A 25746-nucleotide genomic window follows, 5' to 3' on the forward strand; every position below is an offset into this window, starting at 1 on the left:
CAGACAGTTATGCACCGCAAACAGTTCTGCATTATAGAAATTATGCATTGCAGAGAATTATACACTGCAGACAGTTATGCTCTGCAGACAGTTATGCATTATAGAAATTCTGTGATGCAGACAACTACATACTGGAAACAGGTATGCACTGCACGCAATTATGCATTGTAGAAATTATGCACTGCAGATAATTACACATTGCAGACAGTTACACACTGCAGACAGTATGGATTATAGAAATTATGCATTGCAGGCAAATATGCACTGCAGACAGTTATGCATTGCAGACAGTTGTACACTGCAGACAATTTTGCAGTGAAGACAATTTTGCATTGCAGACAACTACACATTATAGACAAATACTCCTTACAGACAAATACTCCTTACAGTTAAGCATTACAGACAGCTATGCATTGCAGGCAATCACACATTGCAGACAGTTATGCATTGGAGGCAGATATGCACCGCAGAAAATTACACATTGCAGACAATTCACACTTAAAGGAAAATGCAAGCACTACTGACAAACCATTAAAAACAATACAGAGTAGTGATGATAGAGACAAATAAACAATCAGTGAGTGCGTATACATGCACTCAATAATCCGATCATAATCAGATTTCTGCAGTTATCCGATTATTCAAATGGTCATGTAAACATCATACTCCGATCTAAAAATCCGATTAAGAAATCTGATAAAGAGAGCTGGATTTTAGCTCAGTAATCAGATTTCTCAATGCATGTAAACTCGTACTCTGATTTCTATCGGATTTCTCAGTCAGCGTATACGTGAGAACAGACGGTGGATGTTGTGAGAGGGAGGCAAAACACTGTTGGAGCGGCGCTGAAACTAAACATGAAATAAAGGATTTGAATATCCTTCATCTTCTAGATGATGTAAGTTCATGTTTTCCGGTAAAGAGGCGCAATGATTAAAAAAAAAAGCCGCAGTATGAAGTTTGAGTTTTACATTATGTTTACGTCACGTCTTCTTCTGTGAGTCTATTGGCTGGTTGCAAAGCAGAAATCCGATTACTGCCTGACTGATGTGGACCCAGAGTTTCCCCATTATCTGATTATTCAAGTGCATGTAAATGCATGTTTCAATCTGATCTGCACTGATTCCTGATCCCATCATCATATGCACTTCCAATTCACTTATAAAACTGAAGTGATTGTGTAATTTTGCTGAATGATTTGTCTATTCAACTTACAACTGACTTCATGTGGTAACAAGCAATTGAACAAGGTTTGTTCAACTCAAATAGATACTTTGAATGAAACAATCCACAGTAAAATGACAGTTTAGGTGAACAAAAGTATCATTTTACATCAATTCAAACCACTGAAATACTTCAATCAGTGTTTGCCCTGTTTGCGTGACTGTCACCAAAATCACAAGGTCTGCAGATCTGTCGGATTCTGCCTGAACATGCTCAAAGGAAAGCGCCAACTGCCAGCTCTGTTACGTCAGCCAACAGATGCCTGCGCTGGCTAGCATTGTGCTGGGTAATGGTGGGGGACAGGTGCAAGACATCCTACCTACCCAGAGAAAGCGAGACCAATAATGCTATCTTGGACTCCCGGCCATGGATGGCTGTAACATCAACTAGGATTGACCATGCAAGACTGGTCAATAGTACTGGCATGAGATTAGCAAAACTCAAACACGTTAGTTTTTTTCTTTTTCATTTTGTTTCTCAAGCTGAAATTTAATAATTGCTAAGTCTTGATTTTGAGTCAAGCTGCATGTCTTTCAACACACGACTCGAGTTTGTGTCGCTGACTTGAGTACCCATCTCTGTTGATAAGTGTGAAAACTCTCATTGGATTTCTTTCCAACGTCTAATTCACACTCTTTTCCAAGTTGCAATTTTGTGACATCACTTCAACACAGTGGAACCCATAGAACAAGAAGTAATAGTGTCTTAAGATTTTTAAGCAGACTTTCAAGTGTCTGTTTGCGCATGAATATGCATTTTGTAAATGTTACTGCTAAATAAAGGGGGATCCTTGGATTATTGGAAGGCTCCATAAGTCTGCGCAAGGATTTTTGGATGCAAAATACCTTGTGACCTCCCTCCCTCCCTCCCTCCCTCACTCACTCACTCACTCACTCACTCACATTTAGCTGGCAAAAAACTCTCCACAAGTGGTTTTGGGTGCTTTTTAAGAATGGCGCTCTGCATTAATGACACTGTGTGTTTTGTTGTCATTTTCCTTTTTTTTTTTTAAATCAGAATCTGTTTTTATTTGGCAATACACAGATTTTTAAATGATGCTGAAAAGAGAAATTAACCTCTAGGTAGCACAAATACAGACAAATAATGTGTATAGTCAAGTCTCAAAACATCGTAGTCACATGAGTAACTAATTAGTGAATCAAAAGTCAATTAAAAGCGCTTAAACACTGAAGTTCTTGTTTGTGGGCCCAAACGTCAGCTCCTCATTTGCAAAGCAACATTATTTCCATACCAGTTTCATAGTAGTAATAGCTTTTTAGTACACTCTCAAAAAAGGGAATGCTCCAAGATTTGGGAACTGAACTTAACAAACGGAGTTCTGTAATGAAGTAATCTTCAGTGCTTCTTTTTGACAGGTAATTTTGGGAGAGAAACCTGGTGTTGCTACTATATCACATGCAAAGTTTATAAAACTGCAGTTTCTAAATTAGATTTTGTTGTCATTTTCCAAGCTTTATTAACTTTACATTGCTACTGCCTACTTTTAAATCGGTTGACATGCTAACTAAACTAAAGTGTCCAAATCCCATTGCTGTAAACATCCATTTTTGTCCGACCTCAGATTGAAAACTCAGAGTTCCCTGTCTTCTTGAATTTTGCAGCAAAAGATACATTCAGTCTCTTGGGTATATACTGTACTGAGAGGATTTCAGACGGTTAGCCACTCGCACATGGACAGAGTGTTTGTGAGACAGGCGAGTAAAGCCTTTCTGTTTATTTTTTGCTGAACATATTTAGATATATGCAAAAACACACACACCAACGTTAAGCCTGATATCAATTAAATCTCTCCATCTGTTCCAGCCTTCGCTCTTCACACATCCTGCCAGCTCACACAGCAAGGCTCAAACCTGCCAGTGGAAAACACTGCTTCAGAGGAAACATACGCACCACACCACCCACCATACACCAACGCAGGCATGCACACATGTACCGAACACATGTGCACATGAAATGCATACATACGCACCTTGTCTGCTCTTTCCCATCTCCTTAATTGAACCACAGTTTGCATGTTTAAAGTGTTTTGAAGTGCCTCGCTAGTGTGCTTCTAGATTGTTCCATTAGTCGACACTTCAAGCTCCATCAATCAGCTGGAGTGTTTGGTGGAGTAATTAGCAGCTAGCTCCCCGACTGCCTCGTCTACACCTTCTTCATTTATCTATGCTCCCCCTTCCATATAGGCATACTAGGGGTGGGCACCAATTTGATTTGATTATACAACAATTCTCGACACATTTCCATTGAGTTGCCATGTAAATACTATGATTAATATTTACAGTACTCACGCTGTAATATTTGTTTACAAATTGTACTGTATTTGCAGCACAAAAATCTAGTTTTACAAGACTACATATTAATGGCAGTATAATTAGTATAATCAACAATATCCTCTTTTCTGAATATTGTGTACAGTCAGCAATCATATAAAATACATAATACATATAATGATTTAAATGTTCCTTAGAGAAATTGCTTGCCATTTATCAAATAGAAATTACCCTATAAGAGTGCTATTTTATTTTAGGAATAATGTATTCTTTCAAAAGCATATGGAGCAAACTTATTAGAACTCTTAATAATATCTTAAATAAAAAGAAATTTGAATTTCTGGATGAAAATATCTTTCTTTGACTGCAAAACTTGTCTCCAGGGACTCCATCATTGTCTAGGACCATTTCCTGTTTCGCTGAGGTATAAATATGAGGCTACACACAAGTAAGATGCTTTTATCATCCATCAATATGTCTATAACAGCTGTGGACTTGTACAGATTAGGAAACGGTTATAAAAAGTAATAATAATAATCAGTCAAAATTACCATTTAGCACAGCAATCAGGGCAATAATAAAAAAGTTTCCAAAGCATAGAACAGTTGATTTTTAGGTTTGGCAAAAAAAAACAGGGACATGTATTCAATAAAAATCCTGATACCCTCTGACAAATAATAGAGGTGGATCATTGATGCTTTGGGGTTGTTTTGCTGCTAGTGGTTCAGAGGCTCTTGTGAAAATCAATGGCATAATGAATTCCACTAAAAATCTGTCTGTCTCTGCCAGACTTTGGTGGACCTTTCAGCAAGATAATGACCCCAAACACACATCAAAATCCACACAGAAATGGTTGCGGGAACACAAAATCAAAGTTTTGCTATGGCCACCTGTAACATAGCAACAGCAAGCTGTTAAAAAAGCAACAGCCACAGCTTTATTACAAGTGTCAAGTATGTGGAAAAGAACTATCATGACTGACAAGTGACACAAGAGAGCGACAATTACAAATTCCATACCCTCCCATTGTAATCAACTCAGCTAATTACACCAGATCTAAGTGGATGCTGTGTTTTTGACATCGCGCTGATGTTCCACCTTAGGTACTGTGGTTGAGCCAGATGCTTTTCACCAAAACAAGTACAGGGAACCACTGGAAGTTGTTACAGATACATTTGCACTGGCACTAATGTATATTACCCAGAAATGTTTTATCAATTAGGTATTGCATATTCCACTGTGATAGAGGCAATCATTGGGAAATCACAGTCTCTGGGTGGGTAGGATGGCCTTAACTCTCTCTCATGATGATACTAGCTAACGGGGGTGTCTGTTAGCTGACATAACATAATTGGCAGTTAGCGTTCTCCTCCAAACGTGTTGAGTCCAAGGACACTGCGTTAGCAGCTGTTTGAAAAGAAAGGAAGCACTTGCTAGCATTCAATATGCTAGTAGCATCATGTGATAGACAGAAACCTAGGTAACTGGAGAAAACTTCCAACTACTGAATTTTGGGTTGTGGGGTCACCCGATATTCTTCCCACTAAAAATCACCCCAACAGAACAGATCTTCATTCCACACTACAACAGTATCCATGAATGCACACAACATTGCAAAAAGTATGTGGACACCTGACCATTACATGTATATGAGCTAGTTGGAGATTGTATTCCAGAACAATGTACTTTAATATTGAGTTGGCCCCTTCTCCAGCTATAACAGCCTCCAGTCTTCTGGGAAGGCTTCCCCCAGAGTGTGTCTGTGGGAAATTGTGCCTATTAGCTCAAAAAACATGTGAGGTCAGTCACTGATGTTGGACAAGAAGGCCTGGCTCACAATCAACATTCTGATTCATCCCAAAGGTGTTCAGTAGGTTTGAGGTCAGTGCTCTGTGCAGACCAGTGGAGGTCCTCCACACCAAACTCATCAAACCATCTCTTTATGGAACTCACTTTGTACATGGGGGCTCAGTCATGCTGGCACAGGAAAGGGTCTTCCCCAAAGTAGCCACAAAGTTGGAAGCATATAACTGTCTAGGAGTCTAGTCCATACCCTGATAAACAGCCCTAGGCCATTGTCCATCCTCCACCAAACTTTACTGTTGACATGATGCATTTCGTCAGTATGACCTTCTATATGACCCATTCTCTGCCAAAGTTTGTCTGTGGATATTGCATGGCTATGTTTTTACTTTAATACTCTAGCAATGAGTGTTGCAGAGAGGTGTCCATGAACTTTTGGCCATATAGTGTATAGAGATGCCACAGGCTATGTCAAGAACACAAAAGCAAGGTTCCAAACTACAAAAGGGAAACATAGGTCTGTGGAGTTGTTGGGCAAAAGAAATCTGCTGACAATCCAGTACAGATCACTATGATATGGGCATGGATGAACCCAAATGAGCTGAAAGGAAAATGAGCATGAGGACGTGTAGATGAACTCTATCACCCTTTTAGTCTTCATGCACTCCTCCCTCCTGTAATTCACCATCTGGATGAGACTGATATGTTGAGGCTGAAAGACTGATTTGCTGTCTTCCTATACACTAGCATCAGACAATATATGAAGACTGTATAGGAGGAAGATTACGACAGTAAGGCGTGCACTGAGGGAGACAGAGATCAAACACACAAAAGAAAGAAAGACAGAAAAACAGCAAAAGGGAGACAGATATCTTTTGAAGGAGAGTTGTAAGCCAGGTCTAGAACCAAAGATATCATGCTTGTATTCTTCATACCATGGCAGATGGATTATAAAACCTGTGACCATTAGAGGCCTTCAGTTCAAGCCATAAGTGTCAAAACTTCTCTAACACCTCCACAATATTGGTCAGACATTAGCATGTTTTACCTTATACATAGCAGTTGTACAGTGAATAAAGAGGCCTAGTGCAGAACTGTTGCTGTTTTCCATTTCTAACAGCTGACAGAAAGTCATTGATCAGGTTACTGCTTGTATTGAGTGTTTTTTTGTTTGTCGCTTGCTGATTATGATGGTTGTCAATCTGATGCATAAAGCCTTTAGTCCAGCTCATGAAGTTCTGCCAATGGGAAAGCTTTCACCAGTGAACCAATTTTCATTAGCTATACGCTCCTTTGCCTGGCATTGCTGTAGATGTTGCATGATAAATGACTGGATGTATAGATTCATTCCACGTTTTCACATTTTTCTCATCCATCTTATCTATGTACTTACTATGGATGCGTACTTCCACTAGGTAGATGTTGTTTCTGGCAGCAGTATAACAAAATTTTGACTTAATATTTCAAAGTAATGACTAATTTGTTTGATATTTTGACTTAGCATCTTGAAATAATGAAATAAATAAATAAATAATTTCTTAAAAATGTAACAAAATAATGACTCACCATATCAAAATGATGATGTATTTTCTCAAAAGTTTGACTAATTATCTTACAATAATTTCTTTTTATCCTAAAATAATAACTTTAGAATTAAAAAGTTATTATTTCAAGCAAAACATTTCAAGAAAATAAGTCATTATTTCCAGATCCTAAATCTAAGTTTTAAAATACTACAGAAATTTGAAAAAAAAAAAAAAAAGGGTTGAAATTTTATTCTCAGCCTGGCTGGAATGGGCTTTCATAACTTAGGCTTCCTTAAGCAACTATCTAAATTGCTTTAAATTTAAAAATAAATAAATAAATAAATAAAAAGTCAACTGTCCCTGGTATTATGTGCCTAGCACATCTTCTTCCTTTCCTTCAAACTCCTTTAAACTCTCCAGACAGTACAGTTAAATTGATGTATGACCTCACATTGCTGCTGGCTTGGCATGTCCATCATATTTGACCATTTACATTCCATGCTCATTTAAGTTGGCTAGTGTTTTACCTGTTTCATACTCCTATTAAATTCTGTGCTATTCAGTGCCATTAATGAGTTGTTGAACTTGAGAACTGTACACTTATGGCAACCCATGAGAGTAGTTACCATGTGAAATGTTTCTACTGCAACACATTCCAAAGATGACTTAATAGTGGACTCCATTTTTAATAAAAGTTCCACACTCACCAACTGCTTTATCTTTATTTAATGAAATATAACCTGGAATGTGAAATGAAAAAAAAGTATTAACCACAGTATTTCAGGCTCTGTTGTAGATTCTGATAAAAATTTCTTAAATTCTTGGTCCAAATTACCAATTAGGCATAGCCCATTTCACTGTAAAGAAACAATGTCATCCTTTATCAGTTGATTTGCCTGTAACCTCCCAACACTAATAGAATACCTCCAGCTGAAAAAAACAACCTGACAGACCACTAAAGTCCTTTATAGTGACTAAAGAATAACTTCAGTTATTAGGAGCAATTTTCAGGATGCAAATATGTTTAACATAAAGAAAAGAATATGTTGGCCTAATCTCAGAAGATTTACCACAAGATACCAACCAATGCAAAGCCTCAAGGCCAGGTTTCAAACTGCTAAGGTTTGTAAAAAGTTTACATAAAAACATGCATAAAAACTTTGTAGCATTTGGGGAAAGTGTGAAGGACTCTGTGAACAAATGAGGTGAAGATTATTTTGTGCTAGATCGAAATGTGTGGGGAAAAAATGGACCGGCTAATGCTCCAAAGCTTATCACCTCATCTGTGTGTATGGCTGCCAGTGGAACAGGTTCATGTGTCTTTATTAATAATGTGAATGCTGACAGCAGCAAAATGAATTCTAAAGTGAACAGAAGCATCTTCAGCGCTCAGATAAAATGTAGCTATCAACTGTGCTTTACCTGCAGAACGACAACAGGCGAAACAATAAAGCAACTATGGAGTTTCTAAGGAACAATAACTTGAATAGCCTTGACAGATCAAATCTTAATCACACTAAGCAAATATTTCACGTACAGAAGACAAAACACACAGGAATCACTCTTGTTATTAGTAGAACTTGGCAGATCAGCAGGGCCAAAGCATGTGGCTGTCATTGTCACAAGAAGTAACTCATCAAGATTGATCATTGGAAATATCAAGTTATTGGGTCTCCAGTTGGTGGCAGATTCAGGTTGGGTTAGGACAGAATTTTGCCAGGCTGCAGTCAAGTTGGAACAGTTCTGTTGTGTCAAAGTTGAGTTCAGACAGAATTTTCACAGGTTACATTTAAGTTCAGATGGAATTTTGCAGGGCTACAGTTGCGTTCAGAGGGAATTCTGTTGGTCGGGTTCAGAGACAATTCTGTTGGGCTACAGTCAAGTTTTGACAGAATTTTTGTCAGGGTACAGTAGGGTTAAGACAGAATTCTTCTGGATTACAGTTAGATTTAGACAATTCTGTTGGGCAACATTTGGGTAAAGACAAATCTGTTGGGCTGCATTCATACATTCAGATGCAGACATAATTCGGTTGGTCTACAGGTTTACTCAGAATTCTGTTGGGCTACAGTTGGGTTCAGAAAGGTTTCTGTCAGGCTACAATTGGGTTCAGACAGAGTTCTGTTGGGCTACAGTCGGATTAAGACAGAAATTTGTTGGGCTACAGTCAGGTTCAGAAAAATTTCTGTCAGGCTACAATTGGGTTCAGACAGAGTTCTTTTGGGCTACAGTTGGGTTCAGACAAAATTCTGTTGGGGGTTCAGTAGAATTCTGTTGGGCTACATTTGGGTTCAGACAGAGTTCTGTTGGGTTACAGTCAGGTTCAGACAGAATTCTGTTGGGCTACAGTTCGTTTTAGACAAACTTCTGTTGGGGGTTCAGACAGAATTTTGTTGGGCTACAATCGGGTTCAGAGAGAGTTCTGCAGAGCTTTAGTCGGGTTCAAAAAGAATTTTCTTGGGCTACATTCATGTTCAGACTGAATTTCGTTGGGCTACATTCGGGTTATGGCAGAATTTTCAGGTTACAGTCAAGTTCAGATAGAATTCTGTCAGGCTTCATTTGTTTTTGGATTCAAAACATGTTGCTAGGGTCAGGTAGGTTGGTCTAGGACAGAACTAAACTAGACTGAAGTTTATAGACTTTCAAATGATTTGCAGTCGAATACTAACAGTTTTATTTATGTCAACCGTTCTCATTCCTTATGGTCCCCTGCAATGAATGATTGTGTATATGAAGGACTTTTATATGATTCCTGTATGGTTCACCCAAAATAGACAAAAGCACTCTCAATTCAGAGCTGATATTCTGCACTTTAATCTTCGTTATCATTTTTATTTCACATCAAATGTGTTAAAGCCAAATGGAAATCTTGTCACATTTATTTACAGACTGCGCTTTGGTGCATGGCAGGAAAGTTAAAGGATTTAGAGACTCCTTTCCAGCCAGGATTTCTGTGTGAATTTTCAGCTGAGCTGTCATACATGACATTTGATCAAAAGAAGAGAGGGGCTATAGTTTGAGTGTGTGTGAGTGTGAGGCTGATAGTCCTGCTGTCAGTGTGAAGTGGTTCATGCATACATAACGACCTTCAGACGGCAGTGGGAGGTCAAAAACAAAGACAGCTGAAGAGAGAAGGTGAGAGATAGAGAGACACTTCTTTACCACGGAGAGAGAGAGAGAGACAGAGACAGGCAAAGACGACACAGGAAGAAAGAAGAGAGAAAGAAAGTGTGTTTCACATACTCAATCGAGCTGCTGTTGGCGTGAGTTAGTTACTGACTAACACTGCTTTAAATTCAGCCACTGGTTTAAAGCCGAGTCTCTGGACACTTACTTCCACCGAGAGAAGGCACACAAACTGGACACACACACACACACTCTCACTCACTCTTCCACTCCAAGGCCATCCCCTGGGCACTCAGAAAGTCTGCTGAGATGTTTCCACCATCTGGCCAGTCTGCTGCTGCTGGTGCCGGTGCAAAAAAAGGTCATGACCCAGTACATGTCCGCTAAAGATGCAGTATGTGGACTCTGTTCTAACAGCTTCCTCATGTGCTGTCTACTCATACATTTACTGTTACAACACCACTGTATCATCCCTGTACTTCTCCATCTAAAAGTAAGTGGTGTAGAGATACAAATATATATATAGAAATACAAAAGTTTGGGGACAGCTTGTTTCTTATGAAATCAATTTAATTTGCACTTATTTTTCCTTTAACCTTTAAAGACCAAAGCCTAAAATGGTCTGAGCATATTTTTATATTTGGTGATATATTACACCATTATCACGATATATATTCTCTGATTAAGCAGCTTTAATCAGAGCTTTAACCCAGCTTTCTTTTAGCAATACGAGTTATTAACACAATTGTTCAATTTATTTATTATTTAACCCTCTACTGTACATGTTATGAGAGCAATTAAAAAAATATTTGATTCACTTTTCTTGCATAAAATGGACCTAATTATTAAATATCAAAACAAACATATTTCTGCAAATTCTCATAAAAAATTTAAACTAAGTGTTAAAAAGGAGGTTTAAAAGTGCCCACTAAGAGATCGTACTTTTTATTGATATACTCAAACTGTTCCTTTTATCGTTAACCCTGTCATTGTCTTTAAATATGGATAATGTTATTGTTAAAACTGAAAATTGAGTTTGTTGCCCTGAGGCAACATTGTGCAATAGAGGGTTAAGATTAAAATACATAAATACATAAAAAAACACAATTTTTCATAATATTTTTAGATTTGTACCCAATTTCCACTTCAATTTAACTAATTCCACCCACTAATAAGGGCTCCCACTTTCACATTATGCTACCAGTCTGGGAGGGTGAAGGCTAGCATGTGTTTCCTACGAGACACGTGAAGCACCACTGCATCTTTTCAAACTGCCACTAATGCATCATCATTGGACAACTCAACGCGCTTGGAGGAGAACCTTGACTACCAATTCTGCACTGGCTAGCAGGGCACTGAGAAATGGGAGAGAGTGACATCTCCCATCCTACCTTCCCAGACCAAGCAAGGCTCTCTCATGATCAAGAACTCATGATTTACAAAAAGATATAAAGTACACAACAATTTGAATGAATTATCCAGTGGCAATCAATGACTTTACCATAGTCACTGGAAGTCTCTATTGTCTTAATGCACACATATATGACAATTCTTCTCAATGCTGTCAGTAGATCTTTTAGTTTATGCTCGTTCTACTGATGTGTATTGTTAGCTAGCTGTACATAGCCACATCTTGGTAAATGTCTCTGGCCTTGTCACTGCAGCCCTTAAAAAGCATTTGTAGTATTTCAGCATTTATCTTGAAGAAAATCTTGTTTTTCTAAAGTCTTAAATCTTATAGAATCTTTAGAACTAGCACTGGAATCAGCCAGCTACATTTGAACTATGCGTTAATATTTTGGATATGTTTAGCTTCAACACTCTTCTTTGCAGGGCCGGAGTAGGATTAGTTTTCAGATCAGGAGTTACATGATGCAGACCATCCCACCCCAGACTCTAACTGCATTGCCTTCACGCAAAATAACTGTAAAATCCTCATTTATTTTTCTTGTTTATTATTGATATGCTACACTGAGATAGCCAAGGTGGCTACCCAGTGATAAAATGAAAACTGGCGAAAGCTTTTATCTTACATGTGACATAATCATGACAATCAAGCTTTTTTATCCCTGTCTTTTCTGCGACACCTTGTTTTTTTCTTTTTGTTTTGTTTTCTTGCTAAAAAAGTCTCTAAAACAATTGGAAAAATGTCTCAAGGCAGATATTAGCTTCTTATTCGAATTTCCATTCTCCCTTAAAAAGTGCAGTTACACACTAGCACCCGTACAGTCGTCCGAATGTTACTACTACATCCTTTAACCCCTTAAAATCCCAGGCTTATTGCATACTAAGGCTTACAATTCTTAACTACATGGACTTCAATGCAAACTGGCTGAGCTATTTTTAGGCTATAGATATATAGTTATAATAAAACTTTGGGCCTGCTGGTGGGCCCTGGCTATGTATGGGGTTGAGGTTGAATAGGAAATGAGAATAAGACACTAACTTTAGCTTCATCTACTGTACAAGACTCAGTTATAATGCCTCTGTTTACAATCAGCAAATTGGGGCTGTGCCATTTGAGATGGGTGCTGCTGGTTTGACCCCTAAATTGCTACAGATGTAAACTTGGATGTAACATTTATAGTTTGTCTAAGCATTCTTGTGCTTATATGCATGAGTTTATATATTAGCTCACATTAACAGGCCTAAAATGTTACCAGCCCACCAGGAATTCACCCAACTTTCCTGATTACCCACTCTGGCACTGCTTCCTTGGTTTGAAGAGCAGGTTTTAAATAATGATTTCTTTTCCAAACTATTGTTAAAAGCACATATTGAAACAACTTTGGCCCAAAGGTAGCCCAAAGATTTGAGTTATGACACCACAACAAGAAGATAAAATGTGTGGCCTTTGGCACTATCCACAATAAATGACTTTTGTCTGCTGTTTTGTAGATTTTGCAAAGAAAACTGGGAAGATTTTTGGTAGTTTGATATTCAAAAGTGAAAAAAAAGATCATTTAATAGATGTCCCCAAACTTTTGGCAGGCAGTGTATACACTAAAGTAACACCAATACCTCAAAAGAACTTTCTTCAGGTTTCAGCTTGCAGAACTCGCTAGAGTTTCTTGAATCCACTTTTTGTAATTAAACCTTCAGGGTTGGCTTTCTCGAGTGGAAATGAACATCTGGCACAAAACTGAACTTCATCCATTAATGGTTAACAGACATTGCTTGGTGACGTTTATGTCAATACTGCTGAATATACAGCGAAAGCTGCTGTTTATGGCAGATAGGAGATATGGCTGCCGTCCAGGATTAGAGACTGTGTTCTGCACGTTGGTCCATTATGTTTCTGTAGCTGCCATGCCATTCATTTGAATCTGCGCTTCTATCATCCTCGGGCCAGCACAGTGTTCTGGGAACCCCACCAAGAGCAACTCTGAAACGCCGGCCCCTCATACAGCCTGCTGCTGACACACCGCAAAAACACAAAAAACCCCTACAAGTTTGATGGAAGTCACATCCTGTTCCAGCTGTCATGACATCTGGAGACGTTGCAACCTCACCCTGGAATCGTATAGAGGGAAGTCTGATTGGTCGCTGGGGAAAACTCTCTGGAACTTTCCCTCTGAGTGACGGAACAGTCTGAAGCTGAAAGCATCTTAATTACTTGGGTTTTTTGTCTCTTCCTTTCAAATGTTACTTTACTTTTTATATGACGTTTACTCTGTCGCAGGTAAGAGAATCTTCTCGGATTTTCAGAGATCAAACAGTGAAAGGTCAGCAAACTGACTGCATGTGTATTTTCTTGATCATTTAAATGAAAAATGGAAAATAGAGAACAACTCTAAAGTGCCATTTTTCTTTTTTCCAGAATATTTTATGGTGTGTAGAGGAGCACACCAAAGAATGTATGTTTATAAGGTTTATTCAGTATTTCAATATTTTAATTTTTAGAGTGGAACCAATCAAAAGTATTTCCAAAATATGCTACAATTATCTACAGTGGTGCTTAAAAGTTTGTGAATCCTTTAGAATCTTCTTTATTTCTGACCTAAAACATCAGATTTCCACACAAGTCCTAATAGTACATAAAGAGAACCAAATTAAACAACAATATTAGACTTAGTCATTTATTTATTGAAGAAATTGTACAATACACTCTCAGAAATAAAGGTAGTAAACTGTCACTGGGGCAGTACCCCTTGTTTGTACCTTGATGAACAAAAAATGTACCTGTACAGAACCTTTAATTCTAACAGTGTATAACATATATATGAGTGGGAAACTAATCTTTAGGATTAGCAGATGATTTGAAGCTGAAATTAGATTCAGGTGTTTTCAGTCAATGGGATGGTGATCAGGTGTGAGTGACCACTCTGTTTTATTTAAAGAACAGGGATCTATCACGGTCTGATCTTCACAACACAAGTTTGTGAAAGTGTATTATGGCATGGACAAAGGAGATTTCTGAGGACCTCAGAAAAACAGTTGTGGATGCACAGTTATTGCTACACAAGGGGGTCACACCAGACACTGAAAGCAAAGGTTCACAAACTTTTGCCACTCACAGATACGTATAGATCATGTCCTTCAATAAATAAATGAACAAGTCTAATGTTTTTGTCTTATTCGTTTACTTTGGTTCTCTGTCTACTGATGCAGTTTTAGGTCAAATTTATGCAGAAATATAGAAAATATAGAAATTCTAAAGGGTTCACAAGGTTTCAAGCACCACTGTGTTTATAGTAATTTCTTGTCAACTTAGGATGTATTTGACCAGTGCATCCAAAGTTGCATTTGTACCTTGTACTTTATCAACCTCTGACAAGGCAAAACCAAAGAAAACATCCCATCAACTCGGAATTCCCACTCAGAATGTCAGGAAGGAGTTCTCAACTCTGGATTTAGATGTAGACATCATAGCAACATGACAGCTCACACTGTGAGAAGTAATAAAGCACCGTTTTGCTAGTTTTAAATGAAATTTGCTTTAGATCAACTAACATACAAACACAGTAGCTGGTTATTTGTTGACCATAAAGTTCACTATTTTGAGAAGGCAAATATATCACGAACTACAGTTATCACTCATATCCTAGCTTGTTAGCTTAATGCTTAGCTGCAAACAACACGTTCATGGAGGCATGTTTTGCTCCCATTTTGTAGCTCTAAAGCGCAAAGTTTGAAACTAATGTACATTCAAATTTTGAACATTCCTGGTAAAAGTGCATTATGTTGATTTTCTAAGTGAAAATAAATTTACAGAAAACTAGAGAGAAAACACTTAGATATGGCTTTTTTTCTGTGCAATTTGTGTTTGCTTTTTTAGTTTTACACATTGGAAACAAAATAAAACTTAAAATATGAGATGTGCAATAACTGTATTTTCACTTAGAAAATCAACAAAACATGTAATTTGATCAGAGGAACTTGCATACGACTGTAATTCCAGAGCTCCTTCCTCCACATTAAATCAAACACAGCCTTATCTGCCTCAGGGTATGATCATCCTTTTTCAAAGTATAGGCATCCTGTTTGTTAATTTTGTTATAACTCAGTTATTGTCAGTGGTGGACAGTAACGAAGTAAATGTAACTCATTACTGTACTTAAGTAGTTTTTTTGTGTATCTGTACTTTACTCAAGTTTTTCCATTTTGGGCGACTTTTTACTTTCACTCCACTACATTTCAAAGTCAAATATCTTGCTTTTTACTCCACTACATTATGCGAAATCTGTCGTTCCTTTTGGCTTATGTGTGTATAAATATGTAACGTCAAAACGAAGGACGAGCGAAGCAAGAGCACCAATCAGGGTACAGCGCGCACATAGTTTTGAGCTTGTTTTGACCTGTTAACCCTAACCCTAGACATACCTACCCAGTGCAAGTATACGGTTCAACATCAGTGCAGCAGCGTAAAAGTTTGGGAGTGCCTATATCAAGATAAATGATGGAACTAACCTAACTTGAAACCTAAATCTTAAGCTGAAACGTTGCTTGTTTACAAAAAGTTATTTCATAGCCACTTGGTTCTACCTAATGGAAAGTGTTTGCATTCAATTTTGTGCTTATGATAATGTCAGACTAATTAATGACATTCTATTAAAAGATTGTTTTACCAAGAGTGACACTGGAGTATTTTCACCTAAAATGAGTTAATGAAGCAAGAGTCTTGTTACAAAAATGATAATAGGACATTAAAGTCACAATTAATCTTTTAGTACTTTTACTTTCAATACTTAAGTACATTTGAAGGCAAATACTTTTGTACTTTTACTTAAATGGAGGTCTAAAGGGACTTCTACTTTTTTACAACACTTTTACAGTGCTGTATAAACTATTCACTTCTGCTTTACAACTTCTCAGATTCTGCGAATCATTTAAAATGTACTCACCCCGCCATTACGATAAAGAAATCCAGCCTGTTCCAGGTGTCGCCAAGGTAACAGCGTCGGCCAAAGATCCCAAGGGCCACCATCTTCACCACCATCTCCACAGCGAAGAAGATGTAAATCATTGCATCAAATGTCTGAGAGAAAGAGAAAGTTTATTTAAAGACGCTTTGCACAATCTCTGAAAAAGCAACTGTATAAGATAAGGAAAAAACATTTTTAATTTGAATGTGATGTAAAACTTTTTATGGCATTATATGAAATGATAAGAACATACCAATATTTATGATATGATATGACCATGACATTATTTTTCAGAAAAGAGAAAACAGACTTGTTACAATGTCAAACCCCTGTTTGCTACAATGTAGAAATATTTTTTAAAGGTCCGTAAAAGAACCTTATACAGTAATACAATATCCCTCGTACACATGCAATAAAAAAAAAAAACTTACATAAACAGTTTTTCCATCAGAGAAGAGCTATTAAACCATGTCAGGCACCATTCATGCATTCAAACGGTTCTTTAAGCTGTCACAAGTCTACAGTACTGAGACCACGCCCCTTTAATTTCATTTCCAGTCTAAACAATCATTAAGAATAAAATCCTTTTTCAGCATCAGGGGAAAGATAATATAATATCTTTTTGTCAGTATGATTTGTGTCTACTCTTTTACTTTATTATAGCTTTAATTCTTTTTAGAATACTTGTTTTCAGCTTTTCAAAGAAATCTGCAGGGATATTTTTCCACACCTCCAAAGCTCAGTTTTAGAAGTTGGTTGTACTTTCAGCTTCTTGCCATCCAAACACATTCAGTGATGTTGAGGTCTGTCCATTATTCTGAGAACACCAGAACATTTCCTAACGGCTTCTTAACAGCTACATATGTTTCGACTCATAGCTTTGAGTTGTCTTCTCGTAGTGAAAGGATGGACAGAAACTCAAAGATGAAAGTTTATATGCTGTTTATCTGATGGGGACAGTCTAGGTGGTCTACCAGGTTTTCCAGGTGGTTGCTAGGAGTCCCATTTTCTCTGTGTCTTTTAATCATTTTTTGAACTCTAGTTTCTAGTTTTCACAAATTTTCCATTGACGTTCTCTTTCCTTGTACAAGTATATTATCTGATATCTATCTTATCTCCTCAGAGATATCGCCTGAATAACTTACACTTATGGCTGCTTTGAATGGAAATTAAACTAATGAAGGGTGGTCTTTAACTTTTGCACAGTGCGGTATATGTACCCATCACTTTTACTAAAGAACCACTTTTTTAGGGATGCAGAGTAAAAATATGCTTGTTTCAAAACAGCAAACTGAGTAGGACTGAGCAGCTTCAATTAAAGGCCTCTTTCCTCCATCAGTCTTTTTTCCAAGTTATAATTCCCTCAGTAAATAGCAGCATATAGAAAGCTGGGGGGAAATAATAACAATAATTTGAAATGTAATCACAGATAAGCTTACATCAAAACATGACTTTCATCAAACACCTAATTAAACACAGCACACGGATCAAGAAGTCTCCGCCTTTACACGTGTTGTTTTGTAAATGGGATTATTTGTTCTTTCTAAAAAACGATTGGGGTTGTTCTTGTTCCACTTATGCACTCCATGGATCTGTGTATGTGTGTGTGTGTGTGTGTGTGTGTGTGTGTGTGTGTGTGTGTAAGAGAGAGAGAGAGGCAGAAGACTGCATCAATTGAATCTTAATGAAACTCAAACGTGACTGCAATATAGCTCTCATATCAGCATCTGAATGTGTGTTTAACATTTTTTTTCATTTATGTACTATTTATTACCTTCCTTTAATTGCCAAATCTGTCTGTGCGTGAAATTCTGAACCACCCACCCCCTCCCCCCGCCTCCTCTCCCTGGGGCACACACTGATTTAAAAGTAGCTATAGCTAATAGCTTCAGAGGGGGTAATCAACAGACTAAGCGACACAGCATTTCTCTGTGAAGGGCATTGATAGCTTATTAGTGAGAATTAGCTTCAGTGATTAGTTGAGAGTCAGGGTCCAGCAGTCAAAACAATAATAAGCTCAGGTCTCTAATGAGAGACGTTCATTGAAAAGGAACAAAATAAACACTCATAGGTCAAAATATTATGACTACTCATAAATGAAGTGAATAATGTTGATTATCTCGTAATGATGGCGTCTGTCAACGTCTGGGGTATATTAGGCGGTAAGTGAACAGTTGTTTTTTACCGTTGACCTGTTGGTTGCAGGAGAAATGGACAGGCATGAAGGCCTGAGTGGCTGTAACATGGGCTAAATCGTTAAGGCCAGATGCCTGGATTGGAGCATCTCCAAAACGACAAGGTTTATGGGAGGTTCCTGGTCAGCAGCAGTGAGTACCTGTGAACAGTGGTGTTGGGCGTCCAAGGCTCATCAATACTCAAGGGCAAACAAGGTTATCCTGTCTAATCTGAACCAACAGAAAGACAAGTCACAGAAATATTTGGTGATGGTTACCACCAGGCACCAGGACACACTGGGGAAAGATGACAAGCTCGTGGAGAGAGTGTGATGCTCTGGGTAATGTTCTGCTGGGAACATTACCCATTCATATGGACTTCAATTCAGCATATACTACCTTCCTAAACATTGTTGTCGACACCTCTTCATGGCAATGGTATTCCATTCCACTGAGGGCAGCAGTCTCTTTCAGCAGGAACATGTACTCTACCACGTTGAACACATTGTTTGGGAACATAACAAAGAGTTCAAGGTGTTCCCCAGGCCTCCAAATCAATCATGGCCTCAAGAATCAGTGGTATACACTGGAAAAACAAGTCCAATCTGAGGCAGCTCCACCTTGCAACTTATGGTCTTGGTCAGAGCTGTTTTGGTGGCACATGGAGGACCACCAGTATATTAAACAGATGGTCATAATGTTTTGGCTCATCTGTGTGTGTGTGTGTATATATATGTATATATATATATATATATATACAGTACTGTGCACAATTTAATTTCCAGTCAAAATGGTCATCATTAGAAAAAAAGAAAACAGAACATGATTAATATTTACTCAGACAACCAATAAATCTAGTTTAGCTTCCATTCTTCTCTGGAGACTCAATTTCTGTTTTTCAAAGAGGTCTGTATGAATATTTTTCACACTTCCAAAGTTCAGTCTTAGAAGTTGGTTGCATTTTCTGCTTCACACAATCCAAGGAACCCCAAGCATATCCAATGATGCTGAAGTCTGGACTCACGGGTGGTCAGTCCATTGTTATGAGAACACCAGCTGCTTCTTTGTTTAGTTTGTACATATATTATATTGTGTAGTGTGTTTTGAGTAAACATATTTGGTAATAGAGCATATGATGCAGTAGACAGACATTTAGAAACACATTTCTTTAAAAACTCAAATGAACTTCTGTCCCATTATAATCCCATTATAATATGAGTTTCTGCCTCAGTACATGCCCCAATAAATTGGGTGTAATGATGCCGAAAATATTCCACTGAATGCTCCGCGAAGTTTGTTTTACAGGCTTTGGGAAAGCAGTTCCATTCTGACTGATAATAAAACTGACATTCATAAAGTTTCACAGCTGTGCGCTGTGTGCATGTCAGGAGAGAGTGAGACATCTTCTTCCTGAGGGAACTCTTTCATGTCTGAGCAATGGCAGCGTATGTGTATGTTTAGGGATGATGTGTGTGCGCTCTGATTGCACACGGGCTTTGGCTGTGTCTGTGTGTGTGTAATTCTGATTGGGTACAGGTTGAAAGCAGCTTCAAAGCAAAAGTTGGCCCATCTCATTCTTAAATAATCAGTGAGGATGTACAGATATTTCTGTATGTGTGTGCTCATGAGGCAATCTGCAGAGTTAAAGCCATGCAAACATTGCTGAACTGGGGCATAGCCAAGGGGTGGCCAGAGGAGGCCAGTTCCTTAGGGAACCCTAGAGGCCTTCTAGGTCTTTCGAGAAATTTGAATTGAAAATTGATTTTTTATTAATAATCCTGCTTGTTTTAAGTCTTTAATTACTGTTGTTTTTATATATCTTTTTTCTTTCTTGTATCTTGGCAGATATAGCCAGGCTACCTCTCCCAATTATTAGGCCTTGAGGAGCTGAACTGAAGAGCCTATGTGTCAGATAAGTCACTAACATAATTAGGAATGTACAGTGAATTCAATTATAATTTGTTCCTCAAAGAGTGGGACCAATTTTGTGAAACAAAAATATCACTCTAGGCCTTCTGGAAGTTTTAGCTATATCACTGACTGTGAATACAAATGAATTTTAGTCAGAGGTAAAACAGTAGCAGCTCCATATCAGGACTCTATATGAGTAACTGTAAATTTGCTTCAAGGTAAATAATATGCTAATATTGTCTGTTACAGTCTTCAAATATTCTGCCTTTAATCTAGACTGGCCAAAAATGCTCTTGTGAATCACTATTAGCTTAGTGCTAATATACTGCTGAAATTACTGCTAAAAGAAATTGGCATTATTGTAAAGGTGGTTTTTGACCCATTTTGGCATTTATGGCCTGTCTAGTAGTCAGTGTTGGCCACTGCATCCCAGTTATGCAAGATGAAACAACCACTAGAACAAAGTTCTCCCACTCTCTGAGAACAGCTACATTTTTTGATGAAGATATGCCATCAGTGTACAGTTACCAATCAGTTAGAGTCTGACCTCTCTACACTCAATAATCAACACATTGCACTGTGATGGGCTACTTTGCCAAAAAAACAGGCAAACTTCAATGTTAGTCTTGTTAATTTCGCTGAAAGAACAACTATTGGTACAAGAAATGTGACAAGCAGTATTTTTCACACCACTTCAACACATATAGAAACTTCAGTTACAGAGTGATTATTGTATTATGAGTTGTATTATATGTATTATGAGTACATTAATCATTTTCCCAGTATACTTGCTCTTCAAAGCGCCTTTCCCTTCAGCACTTCTGATGTACAGTGAGTTACATGGTGTGAAACAGACTAACCAATGGTGAGATGTGTTACAGTTAGTAAACTGTGATTGTTTATGTAAGTCAGTTACATGCATGTGTTTAATATTCAATCTCAGGGAATTTCTGTGGACTAATATTAATGCTAATGCTTGGTTAGCTTCACTCAATAAAACATTTTTAATTAATTTACTTATATCTTTTTCTGCTTGTTCTGTAAGTGCGTGCATATATATATATATATATATATATATATATATATATATATATATATATATATATATATACAGATCAGGCATAACATTATGACCACCTCCTTTTTTCTCATTGTCCATTTTATCAGCTCCACTTACTATATAGGTGCACTGTGTAGTTCTACAGATACAGACTGTAGTCCATCTGTTTCTCTGCATACTTTGTTAGCTCCCTTTTACCCTGTTCTTCAGTGGTCAGGACCCCCATGGACCCTCCCAGAGCAGGTATTATTTAGGTGGTGGATCATCAAATCAGCAGTAACACTGATGTGGTTTTGGTGTGTTAGCAGTGTTTGTTGTGCTGGCCTGAGTGGATCAGACACAGCAGTGCTGCTGGAGTTTTTAAACACTGTGTCCACTCACTGTCCACTCTATTAGACACTCCTACCTTGTCAGTCCACCTTGTAGATGTAAAGTCAGAGACGATAGCTCATCTGCTCCTGCACAGTTTGTGTTGGTCATCCTCTAGTCGTTCATCAGTGGTCACAGGATGCTGCCCACAGGGCGCTGTTGGCTGGATATTTTTGGTTGGTGGACTATTCTCAGTCCAGCAGTGACACTGAGGTGTTCAAAAACTCCAGCAGCACTGTTAACACACCACCACCACATGTGCTGAGAATGATCCACCACCCAAATAGTACCTGCTCTGTGAGGGTCCATGGGGGTCCTGACCACTGAAGAACAAGGTAAAAGGGGGCTAACAAAGTATGCAGAGAAACAGATGGACTACAGTCTGTAATTGTAGAACTACAAAGTGCACCTATATAGTAAGTGGAGCTGATAAAATGGACAATGAGCGTAGAAACAAGGAGGTGGTCATAATGTTATATATGCAAATTCAAATTTTTGTTAGGAGAAAAAGTTAATACAGCTACATAAAATATTTTACTTGAGCACTGAAAAAACTGAATTGAAATGAAGTATGAATGTATAGAAGGCGTGGCATCAACACTGTTTTGCCTTTCAGTTTGATTACTTTCAGCAGTACTCATGTTCATGTATTCTATTATTTATTTGAAAATACATACAGATTAAACTGTACAGCATAAAGTAATGCATTGCTTTTTTATGTTACATTAATAATGTTGGCTTCAGAAACAGAGAGTTATTTATTGCTTTTTTATGTATTTATTTTTCCTAATAGTTTAACACCCCTAATAAAATCTCTGGGTCTAACTGGCCACCCCTTGGTAAAAGCTCTGTCTACTCCCCTGCTGCTGAAGTCCAAATCCCTATCACAGCGCACTAGAGGAGTCATTGTGATATCAGCCGAACCAGAAGGACCCAAGCTAGTTCTGGCCCTCTGCCAAATCCCTACAAGTCCACCACAGCCCTTTGTCTTCAAACAATGAGAGAAAAGTATACATACGGATTAGCAAAAGAGGTTACTGACAGGGGATCATTCCTGCCCAGGTTTGACTGTGACCTGCAGAGGAGAGGTGGCTTAGCAGAGCTGTGATTCTGTGTGGAGTGATAGACATCTGTACCCTGGAGTTTAACTGTGGAGATGTGGCTTCAGATAGTGAAGAGGACATGAAAGGAAAAACATTCTCAGGAGGGGTTTGTGAGAATGAATGTAAGAGATGTTGGGTTTTAGTCACATGGTGGGGACCAAAACTTTCCCGCTCTGTGGGGAGACAGAGAGGGAAAGTATGCTGCAACAAGGAAAAATTCCAAATGTCAACACAATGTCCGGACATTCTTAATGTCCTCCCAATAAAATAAAATTGCAAATGTCCATACTATTATGTAAAATTACATATGCCCTCATAACGCAGGAAAGTTTCAAATGCACACACGATGATACAGAATGACAAAAAGTTAGAATATTTGGAATGCTCCAATTTATTTCTGCAGCAATAAAAATAGCTGATGTCCCCACAATGTTGGAAAATTCTAAATGTGCTTACAACGCCTGAAAATTTGAAATGTCCCCGCAATGAAATAAAACTCCAGCTATCCCCACAATGATTAAATATTCTAAATGTCTTGGCCATAAAGGACAATATCAAATGGTCCCAGAAATATGGAAGATTGTAAGGATCCTTACAATGTAGGAGCATTCCAAATATTCCCACGACACTAGAAAATTCCAAATGTCCCAAAAATGGCATACAATTCCAAATACATTTTTAATCATCTCCACAATGATTAAATGTTGCAAATGTCCTCACAATAATGAAAAATTTTTAATGTTCCCACACTGATGAAAAATTTCCTAACAAGAATGGAAATTAAGGAAAATTTCAGTTATATTTAAAATTAAGGAAAATTCTACATCCCAAAATTATATAAAATTCTATATATAAAAAATAAAATATATATAAAACTTCCCCACAATGATGGAACACTTTAAATGTCCTCACAATGATAGAACATTTGACATGTCCTAACAATGATACAACATTCTAAATGTCCTCACAATGATGGAACCCTCCAAATGTCCTAACAATGATAAAACATTTGACAGGTCCCCACAATGATGGAACATTTCAAATGTCCTCACAATGATAGAACATTTGACAGGTCCCCACAATTATGGGACACTTTAAATGTCCTAACAATGACAGAACATTACAAATGTCCTCACAGTGATAGAACATTCTAAATGTCCCCACAATGATGGAATATTTCAAATGTCCTCACAATGATATAACATTTGACAGGTCCCCACAATTATGGAACATTTCAAATGTCCTCACAATGATAGAACATTTGAAATGCCCCCACCATGACAGAAAATGTAAATATATTTCAGTTTTGGGTAGGTATCTCTGAATAAAAATGCTTGAAATATTACACATTTTTTTTATATTTAAACAGTTAAAGAAGCCAAAAGATTTATTTTGGACATGGAGAAGCTGTTGAGACATTTAGTAGATTCTAATGAGAAAAAAAAAATGCTTAAAACTCTATATGTTTTATAACATATAATATATGTTATATTTTATATTTGAAATTCAAAAACATTGGGGTTGGATTTAGGTTTGGGCCTAGAAATATTTAGCTGTAATTATTTAAATTTTAGAAGGAAATGCATTATTACAGTAGTTTTACAGGTGTCTGTGTGTGTAAATGTTTGTCAAAGTGTGTGCATGTGTAATCAAGGACAAGCACTTATGAAGTAAATGGCACTGCGCTGAAGTGGCTGCATTATATAATGAGAGAAATATTGTCACAGTACTTAAATGAGCTGCTGAGTGAACACACTTGAAGCAGGAGAGAAAGAGAAAAAGAAAGAGAAATGAAGGCTTCCTCACCTGTAGGATCTGGCAGCGCTGCGAGGAGCAGTCGATGTTCTCGCAGGGTTGGTACATCCCCAGCGTCACGCAGTTCAGCAGAATCACCATCATGCTCACCCTCTCGAACCATGTGCGGCTCACAGTTAAGGCCAATTCACTTCAATTCAGGTCTGTTCAGTTCAGTTCATTTGACTGCATGCCATCTGAACCCATTTGCATTCATCTGACAAGTTCAGGTCCCACACACAACACACTCGTTCAGAGCTCTGCTGTTGAGAGATTACTGGAATAACAGTGGTGTTCTAGGCCGTGTGCAACTATTTTATCCTAGAAAGGGTTTTGAACACATGCTAATGTTTGTAATGGTGTGTTTTCATTGAATTTTGGTTGTGGACTTCAGACGTGAGTATTCAATGATCATGTTTCCAGAATCAGTATATGGTTTATTCCACCACAGCAGCCAACTACAAAAGTTGAGAAAAGCTGAACTCTTGAAAAAACATTCTGTTCATTGCTGCAGTATGTTGCCATTGTCACTGGTGGTGGCAGAACTTTCTATGACTGCTCCACCGAAAAATATGGAACACCAAGTTTGCCGTCATCCATCTACCATCATGATATGAATATAGTCTATAATTTTGTTTTTTTGTTGAATAACTTTAAAATTATTTGAGCTGGAATAACATGTTTTTTTTCTACAAGCAACATATACATCTCTGCTACAAAACTCTTGAACTTTGTTTCTAGCACCTACCATTCATATGCAATTCCACTGAAAATGACAGGAAGTGCATTAATTTCATTTCATTTCATTTACAATTGCAAAACAGTGCAATGTTACAATTATTAATTCAATATAATTGCTGTAGGCAACAAGATGGTGATTAAAGTCATATAATGTTGGATTTTGTGATTTACATGAAATAGCTCAGTAAAGGAAAATCACGTTTGTTAAAAGAAATGACTTACATGCCCTGAAAACACATTTTAGCACAGATCTCTT

At 37.7% G+C, this 25746-nt stretch overlaps 1 protein-coding gene across 1 annotated transcript in view; it reads right to left on the reverse strand.

Annotated features, from left to right (window-relative positions):
- LOC118807435 (voltage-dependent T-type calcium channel subunit alpha-1I-like) overlaps nucleotides 1-24861 on the reverse strand; it is a 199952-nt gene extending 175091 nt beyond the window's left edge. The window contains exons 1-2 of the mRNA XM_036569447.1: nucleotides 24762-24861; nucleotides 16318-16451 (exon numbers count right to left, since the gene is read on the reverse strand). Coding sequence (XP_036425340.1) covers nucleotides 16318-16451; nucleotides 24762-24854 — 227 coding nt within the window. The 5' untranslated portion in view covers nucleotides 24855-24861. The remainder of the gene's footprint in view (nucleotides 1-16317; nucleotides 16452-24761) is intronic.
- Between the last annotated feature and the right edge of the window lie 885 nt (nucleotides 24862-25746).

Source organism: Colossoma macropomum, unplaced genomic scaffold (assembly GCF_904425465.1).
Source record: "Colossoma macropomum unplaced genomic scaffold, Colossoma_macropomum, whole genome shotgun sequence".
NCBI lineage: Eukaryota > Metazoa > Chordata > Actinopteri > Characiformes > Serrasalmidae > Colossoma > Colossoma macropomum.